Source organism: Bos indicus, chromosome 15 (genome assembly GCF_029378745.1).
Source record: "Bos indicus isolate NIAB-ARS_2022 breed Sahiwal x Tharparkar chromosome 15, NIAB-ARS_B.indTharparkar_mat_pri_1.0, whole genome shotgun sequence".
Taxonomy (NCBI): domain Eukaryota; kingdom Metazoa; phylum Chordata; class Mammalia; order Artiodactyla; family Bovidae; genus Bos; species Bos indicus.
The window spans coordinates 49,898,052-49,912,638 of NC_091774.1; the positions used below are offsets into that span (position 1 = coordinate 49,898,052).

At 37.4% G+C, this 14,587-nt stretch overlaps 1 protein-coding gene across 1 annotated transcript; it reads left to right on the top strand.

Moving 5' to 3' along the window:
* The first annotated feature begins 318 nt into the window (after positions 1–318).
* Positions 319–1,275, top strand: LOC109568949 (olfactory receptor 52A5-like). Its single transcript, XM_019974300.2, has one exon. The coding sequence runs from the start codon at positions 319–321 to the stop codon at positions 1,273–1,275; it is 957 nt and encodes a 318-aa protein (XP_019829859.2).
* Positions 1,276–14,587: the final 13,312 nt, after the last annotated feature.

Genomic DNA, 14,587 nt, shown 5'->3' on the forward strand with positions numbered 1-14,587 from the left:
ACAAGTTAAGGGGAATTTCTTTCATTAGTCATGGACCAGAAAGAAGCCATACAGTATGTTCACTTAGTTTTTCTCACTGAAAAAAATAAAGGCATGCAGAAACATAGAATCTGATGATTGACTACTTAAAGACATTGAGAAAAGAGATGGAAAATTAGAGAGGAGTCATTGGGCAGAGAAAGTAAGATGGTATCTTCCTAGTCTAACTAAAGCATATTTTGCTGAAATAACTCATTCTAATTTTTAAGTTTTCAGTTTTAACAGGAATTAAAAGATGACATAGAAGTAGCACTTCTTGATTCTACTACTCACATCACCATGCTCAGACCCAATGGCTCAGTCTTCACGCCCTCTGTACTAACACTCATTGGGATTCCTGGCCTGGAGTCAGTGCAGTGTTGGATCGGGATTCCATTCTGTTTCATGTACCTTATGGCAGTGATTGGGAATACATTAATTTTAGTGATAATCAAATATGAAAACAGCCTTCATAGTCCAATGTACATTTTTCTGGCCATGTTGGGGGCCACAGACATTGCACTTAGCACATGTATTCTTCCCAGAATGTTAGGCATCTTTTGGTTTCACTTGACAGAGATTTCCTTTGATGCCTGTCTTCTACAAATGTGGCTTATTCACTCATTCCAGGCAACCGAATCAGGTGTTTTACTGGCCATGGCCCTAGATCGCTATGTGGCCATCTGTAACCCCTTGAGACATGCCAGCATCTTCTCCCAAAAACTCTTGACTCACATTGGAATCAGTGTAATACTCAGGGCTGTCGTTCTTGTAGCACCATGCATAGTGCTTATCAAATATCGTCTTAAATTCTACCGAACCACAGTCATCTCCCACTCTTACTGTGAGCACATGGCCATTGTGAAACTGGCTACTGAAGATATACGGATCAACAAGATATTAGGCCTGTTTGTTGCCTTCACTATCTTAGGATTTGATATCAGCTTTATCACTTTGTCCTATTTTCAGATTTTTGTCACTGTCTTTCAACTGCCCCAGAAGGAAGCAAGATTGAAAGCCTTTAATACATGCATCGCTCATATTTGTGTCTTCCTGCAGTTCTACCTCCTTGGCTTCTTCTCTTTCTTCACACACAGGTTTGGTTCTCACATACCACCATACGTTCACATCCTTTTATCTAGCCTTTACCTTTTAGTTCCACCTTTTCTCAACCCAATCGTCTATGGAGTGAAGACCAAACAAATTCGTGACCGTGTCCTGAAAATGATCTTCTCCAAAAGACATCCTGATCATTAGTGGCTCCTTCTGTAGAGATTTTAGGTTAGTTTAAAGTAGCAACTTTAATATGGTGAAAAGTTACATCATGAACGAATATCTACATCTGAAAACAATCTTTAAAGCTCAAATGCTGATAATTTAACAAGCCCTCAAATACTTAAAAGCTTTGGTTTGCTATTCACATAAAGAACAAGCTTCCTTATGATGAGATTTCAAATTGTTTCTGTTACTCTTGTTTGGTCCTGTTTATTTAAATCTAGAATGTCCCTTCTAGCAGCACATATTGACAGCAAAATTGAAGAAAACAGCACTTCATTTCCAGTAATTTTCAAGCACCATGAAATATATCAATATTTCTAGGCTGCTAAACCAATTCAAAGCTATAATTCTAGCTATGTTTCACTTTATAGTATTTGTTTATGAATCTATATTTTGATTTTTTGAAATCACTTATCCATTTTTGTCTACTTCATCTGAATAACTGATGAATATATAAACTATGTAAAATTAGTAATATCAATGTCAGAAATATAAAATCTGTATGATGCTGTCCAAAGTCTATAAACACAGAGGAGTTTTCACAGGAAAGCATACATTAAAAATTTTAAGCATATTCAAAAATATACCTATTTTATCCAAAAAATCCAATCAGTATCTAAATAGAAAACATCTTTTCAGAGACAAATATTTTAATGATTTTACCCAATTTGAGTTTTGCTTGAAATTGGAGCTTTAGTTCTAGCATTGAACACTTATACAAATACATTTTCACTGCATTTAGAAATTTCATACTGCAAGTATCTTGAATAGAGGAACTGTGTCTAATTGGTGCTTTTATCCACAGTTAGGTAATGCTTGAGGCGTCTTCAAATTTCAGAAAAATGACATTGTATAATGAACAATTAAGACATTTTCTTGCTGTTGATCAATGGTATTCAAAGCCAACAAATATAGAGACTTTAGGGTAATAAGAAAACTTTGAAGAAAATCGTAGTAAACAAAGAGAGATATCTGAATATGTAGTTGTAAACTAACATATAGTCAAAGAAAGAAATAACCCAACATTTTACTACAATAAAAAGAAAGAAAAAGGAATCATGTCATTTAAGAGGCAGAAGCAGATAATTATTTTGAATAAATAATTATGTTGAATAAAGCATAATGAACTTGTGTCATAATGTACTTTTACAATTGACCTCAGGTAGGTTAGATACTGAGCAGCATGTGGAATCTTTGGAATGTTTGCTCTGGACCAAGGATTGAACCCGTGCCCCCTGTATTAAAAGGGTGAAGTCTTAACCACTGGACTGCCAGGGAAGTTCTGCACTAAGTTTTTACTAAAATTTTTATAAACCTGAGGTATATGAAGAAAGGAAAAATACACCAAGGGAAGTAATAAAGCAATATGTTAGTGAATCTCAGATGTACAAAAATTTCTTTAATGAGGTAACAAAAACTTAATTAGTTTTAAATCTGTTACAGCATTAAATGTTTCAAGAAGCTGTGGCAACCATACTGCATAATGAATAACTGGTGAAGACATCCACCTCTCAAAAGAAGTAAAACAGCAAATATATGAATTGTCTCCAAGAGGTTATAGCATGTAATGTGCACAAAATGAAGATAAAAAGTTCTGATACACCTGAATAAGAAACCAAGGAAAATGGAATGTGATGATAATCACCAATTAATTATGCAGGAATTGGGAGAACCATATTCCAAAATATAAAGTGCAAAAAATTGCCAAAGTGCATGAATTATACTAGAAAAAGCACATACATTTGAAAAGCTCAATAAGAAAAATCAACCTAGCTGTATCAACCAACAAAACCAAACACATTCCATATGCATCAGAATGCCTGCCTTTATTTATCTTCTGGAGTATGAAAAAAGACAAACAACATAAACCATAAAAGTACATCATCATACATAAAAAGTAATTTTCAAATGAGGTATTTAGGTATAATATGACTGTGTGTTGACAGTCAAGTTTTTTAAGCCTATAATTAGCTAAAGAGACCAATAACAAGGTGTAATAATCGAGCAACCATTTTTTGTCTCTTAAATAGACGATTAGAAATAGGTCAATTAGTAAGAGTTGACAGTTCCGGAGAAAATACAAGCAAAGTAATTACCTTACCTTTCATAAGAATAGTTAGAATTTAAACATTGATTCAGGTGATTAGAAGCAAGTAATATAACCACTAGTGCAGATATATTTTCTTTGATTTTTGAAATATAATTCTCATACAGAAAAGTGAAAATAACCAATTTTGTAAAGTTCATGAAAATAACTTCTAGATGAAGAAACAATTTCTCATTCCTTACACGTCTTGTGTTGTGTTCCTTCACCATTACAGTCTCTCATTCTTCCTAAAGATAATCTCTATATTAATAGCTAAAGTAATTATACCTTTTTTTGTATATATGTTTACAACCTAAACATGCATTCTTAAACCTTATAGTTTAGTTTTGCTGAATTTTCAATTTTATATAATTAGAAGTACATAGTATTGATTTTTTTCTGTTTTTCTTCTTGTGAATTTTTGACTAGAATATTTTTTGTCCATCTTTCATGTTCTTTGCTGCATAATGTACTATGGTATGGATATACTACAGCTTTTTTACCCGTCCTCTGTTTATGGGCATTGAGAAGATTTGATTTTTAAAAACACAATTTTAAACATTCTTGTGTATGTATCTTGGTGCACTTAGAGTGATGATTTCTGCATCCAAAAGTCTTGTTGCTAATTCATAGGGTACTGCCAATGTTAGTAAGTGGTGTAATGCATTTCTAAAATGTTGGTTCAATTATATTCACTGGCAGAATATAAGAACCTTTATTACTGGACATCATTACTAATATTTGATATGCTTATCATCATTTTAGCCATATGGTACATTTATAATAGTAGTTCCTTGTCATTTTAGTTACCATTTTCAAACAAATAATCAGATTAAATCAAATTTTTACATATTTATGATATGATACATTTGGATTTTTTCTATTATTTTTATTAATATTATGAGGTCTTTATATATTTTGATGTAATCTTTTTCTAGATTATACACATTAAAAATGTTTTCTGCTTTTTGTAGAATACTTGAAATATTTTTGAAGACTAGATATCCTAATTAATCAAAATTATAAAATATTTAAATAAGTGCTAGTTGCTTCTGTTGCAGAAATTCAGGGAGGGGAGGGGCTCCCAGGGCCCAAGATTGAGCTCTTGTTTAATACTCAGAAATGAATTATCTGAACAGAGGCACATGTGTTGACAAAGAAGAAATTATTAGAGAGGGAAAGGGGCACTGGGGCAGGAGAGCTGGGGCAGAAAGGGTAATGGGACCCAAGAGAACTGTTCTATTATGTGGCTCAAAGTTTCAGGTTTCATGGTAATGGGCCTAGTTTCTGGCTCTGGCCAACCATCTTTCTTGGCCCATGTTTGCTCTAACTCAAGGATCATCATGGTGGCTCACACATCTCGTAGCCAAGATGAATTCTAGCATTATGGGTAATTGGCAGTACATATCATCTCCTTTCTCCTCCTTTTGGCCCCTCTCTAGATTGCCTTTTTTTTTTTTTCTCCAGCTAGCACCATTTCCTTTATCAGCAACTCTCTTTATGAGATAATTCATGCAACTGGTTATCATTGTGCCTGGCCAAAGTAGGTGGTTTCAGTCAACAGTTTCAAACATTTCCACATTGATCTAAGAAATCTTTTCCTCTCATGTGTTTATCAACAGTCATCTTATACAATGGCATTCTTTCATATTTAGACTAAAATTCATTTAAAATTGCTTTTCAGTTGTAGGTGAAATAGAGAGTATTACATATTTTTAAGCTTCATTATTAAAAATGGCATATAATTAACTGTACATATTTAAAATGCACTATCCAATGAATCTTGGCATATGCACAAGCTCATAAAACCATTACCATTATCAACCTGTGACTCTCCCAAATTTCCTCATGTGCATTTATAATGCTGTACTTGGGTAGATACCCATCTTCAAGCAACCACATATCTATTTGAAATCACTAAATGTCAATTTAAATTTCTAGAATTTTATGTAAATGTGAGACAAGAGGGAAGGGAGCAGGCACAACTTTGAAAGAATTACATAATGTGAGGACATGAAATAAACCAATAGAATCAAATGGGTCCAAGATGGTGAATGGCTTGACTTCCACTAAAACTTGAGCCTCACTATATGCTCATTGTAACACATCAGTAAGCTAAATGACACACCCACAGGCACCATGACAATTTCAAGGCCATCAAAGACTAAAACGTGGGTAGTGGCTCAGTTCCTGGAAATCTCCACCCCTTCCCCAAAATGGTTGGAATAATCTTCCCACTCATTAGTCTATGAGATTATCCATCCCATAAAAATTAGCCACAACATATTTTGAAGCTGCTCTCATCTTCTGAGATTGTGCACACTCTGTCTGTGAAGTGTATTTCTCTCTAAATAATTCCACTTCTTACCGGTCAGTTTGTCTCTCACTGAATTCATTGATGAGACATCAAGAATCTGAACTTCATTGAGTCCCAAGATCTGGTGTGATCTCAGTTTAAAGACCATGAATTCAAGTCTCAAACTGGGTTTTGGCTGAGTTCAAGTCCCAATCAGAGATACATGGTTTCAAATGCATTAATACCAAATGTAATTTCATTTTTGGTCTTTTTTTTTTTTTTTTCCCCTCTCACTGACCTCAATTATTTTCCAAGGCATTCATCAATAGTTCTCTTTTTTTGATGTTAAATAGTATTTTGTTTTGTGGATATACCACAATTCATTTATCCTTTCACTTATGGATATTTGGGTTCTTTACAGTATGTATATATTTTTATTCAGTCACGTTCATTTGCAGAGGAGAAGGAATGGACATGAGGGATATTTTGACTCTGTCACATATTGGATGAGCTCTAATGAAGCCAGAGAAGAGTAAAGGAATTGAAAACATAACAGATAACCATAGTAAGATGAGATGTGAATAGTGAGAGAGGTAATAGACAGTTGAAATATGGCAATATCACCAGATTAGATGCACCTCATTGTGTTAAAACTATTGTTGAAATCAGAACGAGAGAGAGTGTGCTATTAAAAATGCAGGAAACACACTGGAAATAATCATCAGGTATAGAATATCTAGGAACTGTGAAAAGAGGGTAGGAAATGCAGTGGAGGTGGTATAAAAATGTAATTCAAATGTATTGATACATCTCTCAGTAGACAACTGCTGAGTTAATAGGTTTTCAGTTATTATGCTTAATTTCTTTAGTGCATCCTTTATTAATCATAACACTTTTGAGGGGAAAAAAAAGATATATGAATGTTTTCCTGGTGCAGTACTTGGCAAACAAGTTGAAATGGAGCAGGACCTTGTGGGGGCTGCCCTGGGAACAAAAGCACTCTCAAGTCTCCTATTCCTTATTTACAGGGGAAGGCTTCAGTCTCTTAGACCTTTCTGAATTCCAAAAGGGCTGATTCAAATAGCTACTAACAAAGGAAGTGGAAGAATGCAAAAATGAAGCAGTCAAGAAAAAGTGTGGAGATAAGGCAGAGCCCTCTTGCTAGTAACTCTTCAAGGGATACATATAACAATCTGATACATAGCTTGAGTTCTACTGCGGGAACTAAGGCTTCTACTCAAGTGGAGGATGGTAACCTTTGATTGACATTGACATAGACCCCATACTGGCCAGAAGCAGAAGGCTGCTAATTGAAATTCCTAGAACAATATCCTGTTACCACACCACCAAACAATCGGAAGAAAGTCACACACTCTGTAGCCTTCCCCAGAAATTTGCCTTTAAAAACACTTCCTCAAGGCCAGAGGGAGTTTGGACTTTTTGAGCATGTTCAGTTCAGTTCAGTTTCGTTCAGTCGCTCAGTCATGTCGGACTGTTTGCCACCCCATGAAATGCAGCACACCAGGCCTCCCTGTCCATCACCAACTCCCGGAGTTTACCCAAACTCATGTCCATTGAGTCGGTGATGCCATCTAACCATCTCATCCTCTGTCGTCCCCTTCTCCTCGTGCCTTCAAACTTCCCAACATCAGGGTCTTTTCAAATGAGTCAGTTCTTCACATCAGGTGGCCAAAATATTAGAGTTTCAGTTTCAACATCAATCCCTCCAATGAACATCCAGGACTGATTTCCTTTAGGATGGACTGGTAGGATCTCCTTGAAGTCTAAAGGACTCTCAAGAGTCTTTTTCAACACCACAGTTCAAAAGCATCAATTCTTTTGCATTCAGCTTTCTTTATAGTCCAAATCTCACATCCATACATGACCACTGTAAAACCATAGCCTTGACTAGATGAACCTTTGCTGACAAAGTAATGTCTCTGCTTTTTAATATGCTGTCTAGGTTGGTCATAACTTTCCTTCCAAGGAGGAAGTGTCTTTTAATTTCATGGCTGCAGTCAACATCTGCAGTGATTTTGGAGCCCAGAAAAATAAAGTCAGCCACTGTTTCCACTGTTTCCCCATCTATTTCCCATGAAGTGATGTGACCGGGTGCCATGATCTTCGTTTTCTGAATGTGGAACTTTAAGCCAACTTTTTCACTCTCCTCTTTCACTTTCATCAAGGGGCTTTTTACTACCTCTTCACTTTCTGCCATAAGGGTGGTGTCATCTGCATATCTGAGATTATTGATATTTCTCCCGGCAATCTTGATTCCAGCTTGTGCTTCATCCAGCCCAGCATTTCTCATGATGTACTCTGCAAAGAAGTTAGATAAGCAGGGTAACAATATACAGCCTTGACATACTCCTTTTATTTGGAACCAGTCTGTTGTTCCATGTCCAGTTCTAACTGTTGCTTCTTGACCTGCATACAAGTTTCTCAAGAGGCAGGTCAGGTGGTCTGGTATTCCCATATCTTTCAGGTGTTTCTACAGTTTTTTGTGATCCACACAGTCAAAGGCTTTGGCATAGTCAATAAAGTAGAAATAGATGTTTTTCTGTAACTCTCTTGCTTCTTTGATGATCCAGCGAATGTTGGCAATTTGATCTCTGGTTCCTCTGCCTTTTCTAAAACCAGCTTGAACATCTGGAAGTGCATGCTTCATGTACTGTTGAAGCCTGGCTTGGAGAGTTTTGAGCATTACTTTACTATCATGTGAGATGAGTGCAATTGTGTGGTAGTTTGAGCATTCTTTGCCACTGCCTTTATTTGGGATTGAAATGAAAACTGACCTTTTCCAGTCCTGTGGCCACTGCTGAGTTTAAAAAAAAAAAAAAAAAGAAATGCAAAAAAGCAAAATGGCTGTCTGAGGAGGCCTTACAAATAGCTGTGAAAAGAAGAGAAGTGAAAAGCAAAGGAGAAAAGGAAAGATATAGCCATTTGAATACAGAATTCCAAAGAATAGAAAGGAGAGATAAGAAAGCCTTTCTCAGCAATCAGTGCAAAGAAATAGAGGAAAACAATAGAATGGGAAAGACCAGAGAGCTCTTCAAGAAAATTTGAGGTATCAAGGGAACATTTCATGCAAAGATGGGCACAATAAAGGACAAAAATGGTATGGACCTAACAGAGGCAGAAGATATTAAAAAGAGGTGACAAGAATACACAGAACTATACAGAAAAGATCTTCATGAGCCAGATAATCATGATGGTGTGATCATTCACCTAGAGCCAGACATCCTGGAATGTGAAGTCAAGTGGGCCTTAGGAAGCATCACTATGAACAAAGCTAGTGGAGGTGATGGAATTCCAGTTTGAGCATGAGTTGCTCACATTCCTTGCTTTATCATTGAAATAAAACAGTTCCTGTTCTAAATCCCAACTTTTCAGTTTCCTTGTTCTCCTGTGCTTTGCTCATAGGGGTTTGAGAAGAAAGTTGTTTTCAAATAGGATATAAGTACTGTTGTATTCAGTGTTAAATTACCCTGTAATATTAGACCTTCTGGAATTAACAGCAAAAAAAAAAAAAAAATTTTTTTTTTCATCATAGGGGACTGGAGTGCAAAAGTAGGAAGTCAGGAGATACCTGGAGGAATAGTTAAGTTTGGCCTTGGAGTACAAAATAAAGCAGGGCAGATTCTAACAAAGTTTTGCCTGGAGAATGCACTGGTTATAGCAAACACTGTTATAGCAAAGACCTTCTTCCAACAACATAAGAGACGATTCTACACGTGGACATTACCAGAAGGTCAATATCAAAATCAGATAAATCATATTCTTTATAGATAAAGATGGAGAAGCACTATACAGTCAGTAAAAACCAGAGTGGGAGCTGACATTCAAAAACTGAAGATCATGGCCTCCAGTCCCCTCACTTCATGGCAAATAAATGGGGAAACAATGAAAACAGTGACAGACTTTATTTTCTTGGGCTCCAGATCACTGCAGATGGTGACTGCAGCCATGAAATTAAAAGACACTTGCTCCTTGGAAGAATAGCTATGGCAAACCTAGACAGCTATTAAAAAGCAGAGACATTACTTACTGACAACAGTCTGTACAGTCAAAGCTGTTTTTTGAATAGTCATGTATGGACATGAGAGTTGGACCGTAAGAAAGGCCGAGTGCCACATAAGAATCCATGCTTTTGAACTCTGGTGTTGGAGAAGACTCTTGAGTGTCTCTTGGACTACAAGGAGATCAAACCAGTCAATCCTAAAGGAAATCAGTCTTGAATATTCATTGGAAGGACTGATGCTGAAGCTGAAGCTCCAATACTTTGGCTACCTGATGAAAAGAGCTGACTCATTAAAAACAACAAAAAACAAACAAACAAACAAACAAAATACCTGATCCTGGGAAAGATTGAGGGCAGGAGGAGAAAGGGACAACAGAGGACGAGATGGTTAGATGGCATCACCAAATCAATGGACATGAGCTTGAGTAAACCCTGGGGGAGGGTGAAGGATAGAGAACCCTGGTGTGCTACAGTTCATGGGGTTACAAAGAGACACAACTGAGAGACTGAGCAACAAAATATAGTTAAGCATATAGAAGTTCCTGTGATCAAGGCATTGTGGGAAAAGTATAGATCTCCATTTCTGATAAGACCTATCTCTTTAAGCTCCTATCTCTTGAGACAGGAAGTGCACAATCAATGCATTGCTGACTTCTTTTTCCCTTTATCTTTGCAAGTCTTACTTCTTGCAGAGCTTGCGTGCTTGCTAAGAGGCTTCAGTCATCTCTGACTCTTTGTGACCCTATGGACTCTAGCCTGCAGGTCTCCTCTGTTCATAGGATTCTCCAGACAAGAATAGTGGAGTAGGTTGCCATGCCCTTCTCCAGGGGATCTTCCTGACCCAGGGTTCAAACACATATTTCTTACATTTGTCTTCTGTATTGTCAGGTGCATTCCTTCAACATCAGTCTCTATAGATAGGAAGTATATCTTCAGTTCCCTGCTGATTTTATTTCCCTTTGTCTTAGCAAGTTTTACTTTTATGGAACTTACTACACAACAAAGCCCTGCCTCCCTACCTTATCCAAATACACTCCTGCTTGTATTGTTGACATGCATCTGGAAATCTTTGGAATGGCCATGGAGGCTCAAGAGTAAATAAATAGAATAAATAATAAGAGACAGTTATTTGTTTTGTTTCCAATTCAATTTTCTTAAAAAACATGGGATAAAGCAGGCAAATTTGCTCAATGAACAGAGTCTTATTCTCTGAACATTTCCCCTCTGATATTTCCTTTTGCTGTTAGAAATGTAAGAATGAGAGGAATCTCAGTGTCTGGTGCTGTGAGAAATGCAACTGCACTTTTGGATGAAGAGAATACTGTCACCTCTTGCTGGACTAGCTACATCAGGGTCCCCTGGGTATTGAGTAAGAAGAGAGTCCCAAGAAATGCTGGCTGCCCTTCTGGCCCAAACCTCCTTCTTTGACCCAAGGATTAAAAAAAATAATAATAATAACTCTCTGGATTTACAAGAGGCTAATGAACTTTGGTCAGCAGGGAAAATGATATTACAAAACACAAATCTTCCATAGCTAGGACCAGCAAAAAATGACCTTCTTCGCTGGCCCTTTCCCATACTACTTGTGGGTACCGAGTAAGTGAATAGTTAAGAACGTGTACTAGGTTAAGTGGAGATGAGATATATATCTTGAAGTACAAACCAGGTACAGACAGTGGATAAAGATTGCAGGACAAAAATCCTAGTCACAAAAGTAAATAGTATGGGTATTATTTTGAGAGAGTTGATTTTGAGGTCCTAGGAACTACAATTTTGGAACAGTAATAATAAATTTGAGAGTCTGCTTTGGAAGAATGAGAGGTAAAGACTAGTGAGCACCATGCTATTAAAGAGGCTGAATAGACCTATAGATATTTTAGCTGAAGGAGAAAGAATCTTAGGTGACTTGAATCTTTGTTCTGTTATATCCTAAGATATGTAACTTAAAAAGAAGGACAGTCTTTACAGGGAACAGATTAGCTCAAAATAAGGGGTATTCTTGTGAGAGGAATACAGTAATTACACAGAGAGTCCTGGACAGGCATCAACACACATTTAGTCAGCTGTCAGGAAGTTATACTAAATAATTATGTTTGACAAAGGTGATTTGGAAACCTATTATACAAGACATTCCAAATTTAAATTTTATGAAGAGAAAATAGGATGGTTTGAGGCCAAAAAAACAAATAAGAATATTCTTTGGAGGTGATGATTTGATTTAGCGAGAAATGTCTTGGAATGCTTAGGACCATGACATTTTAAAAATGTTTCAGTTCAGTTCAGTCACTCAGTTGTGCCTGATTCATTGCAACCGCATGAATTGCAGCATGCCAGGTCTCCCTGTCCATCACCAACTCCCAGAGTTCACTCAAACTCACGTCCATCAAGTCGGTGATGCCATCCAGCCATCTCATCCTCTGTCGTCCCCTTCGATGGCCAAAGTACTAGCGTTTCAGCCTTAGCATCATTCCTTCCAAAGAACACCCAGGGCTGATCTCCTTTAGAATGGACTGGTTGGATCTCCTTGCAGTCCAAGGGACTCTCAAGAGTCTTCTCCAACACCATATTTCAAAAGCAACAATTTTTCAGCACTCAGCTTTCTTCACAGTCCAACTCTCATATCCATATATGACCACAGGAAAAACCATAACCTTGACTAGACAGACCTTTGCTGGCAAGATAATGTCTCTGCTTTTGAATAGGCTATCTAGGTTGATCATAACTTTCCTTCCAAGGAGTAAGTATCTTTTAATTTCATGGGTGCAATCACCATCTGCAGTGATTTTGGAGCCTCCAAAAATAAAGTCTGACACTGTTTCCACTGTTTCCCCATCTATTTCCCATGAAGTGATAGGACCAGATGCCATGATCTTCGTTTTCTGAATGTTGAGCTTTAAACCAACTTTTTCACTCTCCTCTTTCACTTTCATTAAGAGGCTTTTTTCTTCCTCTTCACTTTCTGCCATAAGGGTGGTGTCATCTGCATATCTGAGGTTATTGGTATTTCTCCCGGCAATCTTGATTCCAGCTTGTGCTTCTTCCACCCAGCGTTTCTCATGATGTACTCTGCATATAAGTTAAATAAACAGGGTGACAATATACAGCCTTGACGTACTCCTTTTCCTATTTGGAACCAGTCTGTTGTTCCATATCCAGTTCTAACTGTTGCTTCCTGACCTGCACATAGGTTTCTCAAGAGACAGGTCAATTGATCTGGTATTCCCTTCTCTTTCAGAATTTTCCACAGTTTATTGTGATCCACACAGTCAAAGGCTTTGGCATAGTCAATAAAGCAGAAATAGATCTTTTTCTGGAACTCTCTTGCTTTTTCTATGATCCAGCAGATGTTGGCAATTTGATCTCTGGTTCCTCTGCCTTTTCTAAAACCAGCTTGAACGTCAGGAAGTTCACAGTTCATGTATTGCTGAAGCCTGGCTTGGAGAATATTGAGCATTACTTTACTAGCATGTGAGATGAGTGCAACTGTGTGGTAATTTGAGCATTCTTTGTCATTGATGTTCTTTGGGATTGGAATTAAAAGTGACCTTTTCCAGTCCTGTAGCCACTGCTTAGTTTTCCAAATTTGCTGGCATATTGAGTGCAGCACTTTCACAGCATCATCTTTCAGGATTTGAAATAGCTCAACTCGAATTCCATCACCTCCACTAACTTTGTTCATAGTGATGCTTTCTAAGGCCCACTTGACTTCACATTCCAGGATATCTGGCTCTAGGTGAGTGATCACACCATCGTGATTATCCTGGTTGTGAAGATTTTTTTGTACAGTTCTGTGTATTCTTGCCACCTCTTCTTAATATCTTCTGCTTCTGTTAGGTCCATACCCTATCTGTCCTTTTAGATCAGCTTAATTTAGACATAGACAACAAATCACTTCTGCAAACTTTCTGTTCTCATTTTAAATATATATATATATATGTATGTATGTGTGTGTGTGTGTATATATATATATATATTCATTGATATATACTCATGCAATCCCTATATGATGTTCATTGGAAGGACTGATGCTGAGACTGAAACCCCAGTACTTTGGCCACCTCATGTGAAGAGCTGACTCACTGGAAAATACCCTGATGCTGGGAGGGATTGGGGTCAGGAGAAGAAGGGGACAACAGAGGATGAGATGGCTGGATGGCATCACTGACTCGAAGCACATGAGTTTGTGTGAACTCCGGGAGTTGGTGATGGATAGGGAGGCCTGGCATGCTACGATTCATGCAGTTGCAAAGAGTCAGACATGACTGAAAGACTTAATTCAACTGAATCCCTGTAGCTGAACGTTATTGTTTATTGCTGGTGCTCAGTTACTGGAAAGTGTCAAGAGTTCCCAGCAAAAGGCTTTGTATTACAGTGAGATTTGGATTTCTTCTCTGCTGCCTGAAGTGCAAGACATTTCCTCCTGAATGCGCCTGTGTGTTTGTCAGTTATTCTCCAGGTACCATTAGACAATTCTCAAAGAGGTCCACTCCTTCATGTTTTTCATATTTCAGAAGATAAAAAAAAAAATAGACATTTTTACTTCCCTTTGGCAGTAAGCAACCTTGATGTCTAAGTTCGGTCTCTGTGATCTCTGCCTCCACACGGATATCTAAGGCTTCCAATGTCATTCACTCAAACTTTGCTCTAACCAGCATCTTCTCATTGCTCTCCTTGTGAAAAGTCCAGGGTGTCTCTTCTCCTCCACCATGAACCCTCTAACCCTCTTAATTTTCTTAAATAAAAAACTAAAATGGTCTTTACACATTAATGTGTGGGAAAGAGACAGAGTGATGAGGTATAGGTACTTATCTAACTGAGGAATTTGTATGTTAGACTTGTTTCCTGAATCAAAATTTTAGGCAGCTGCCATCATCTACCTGGATGTCTG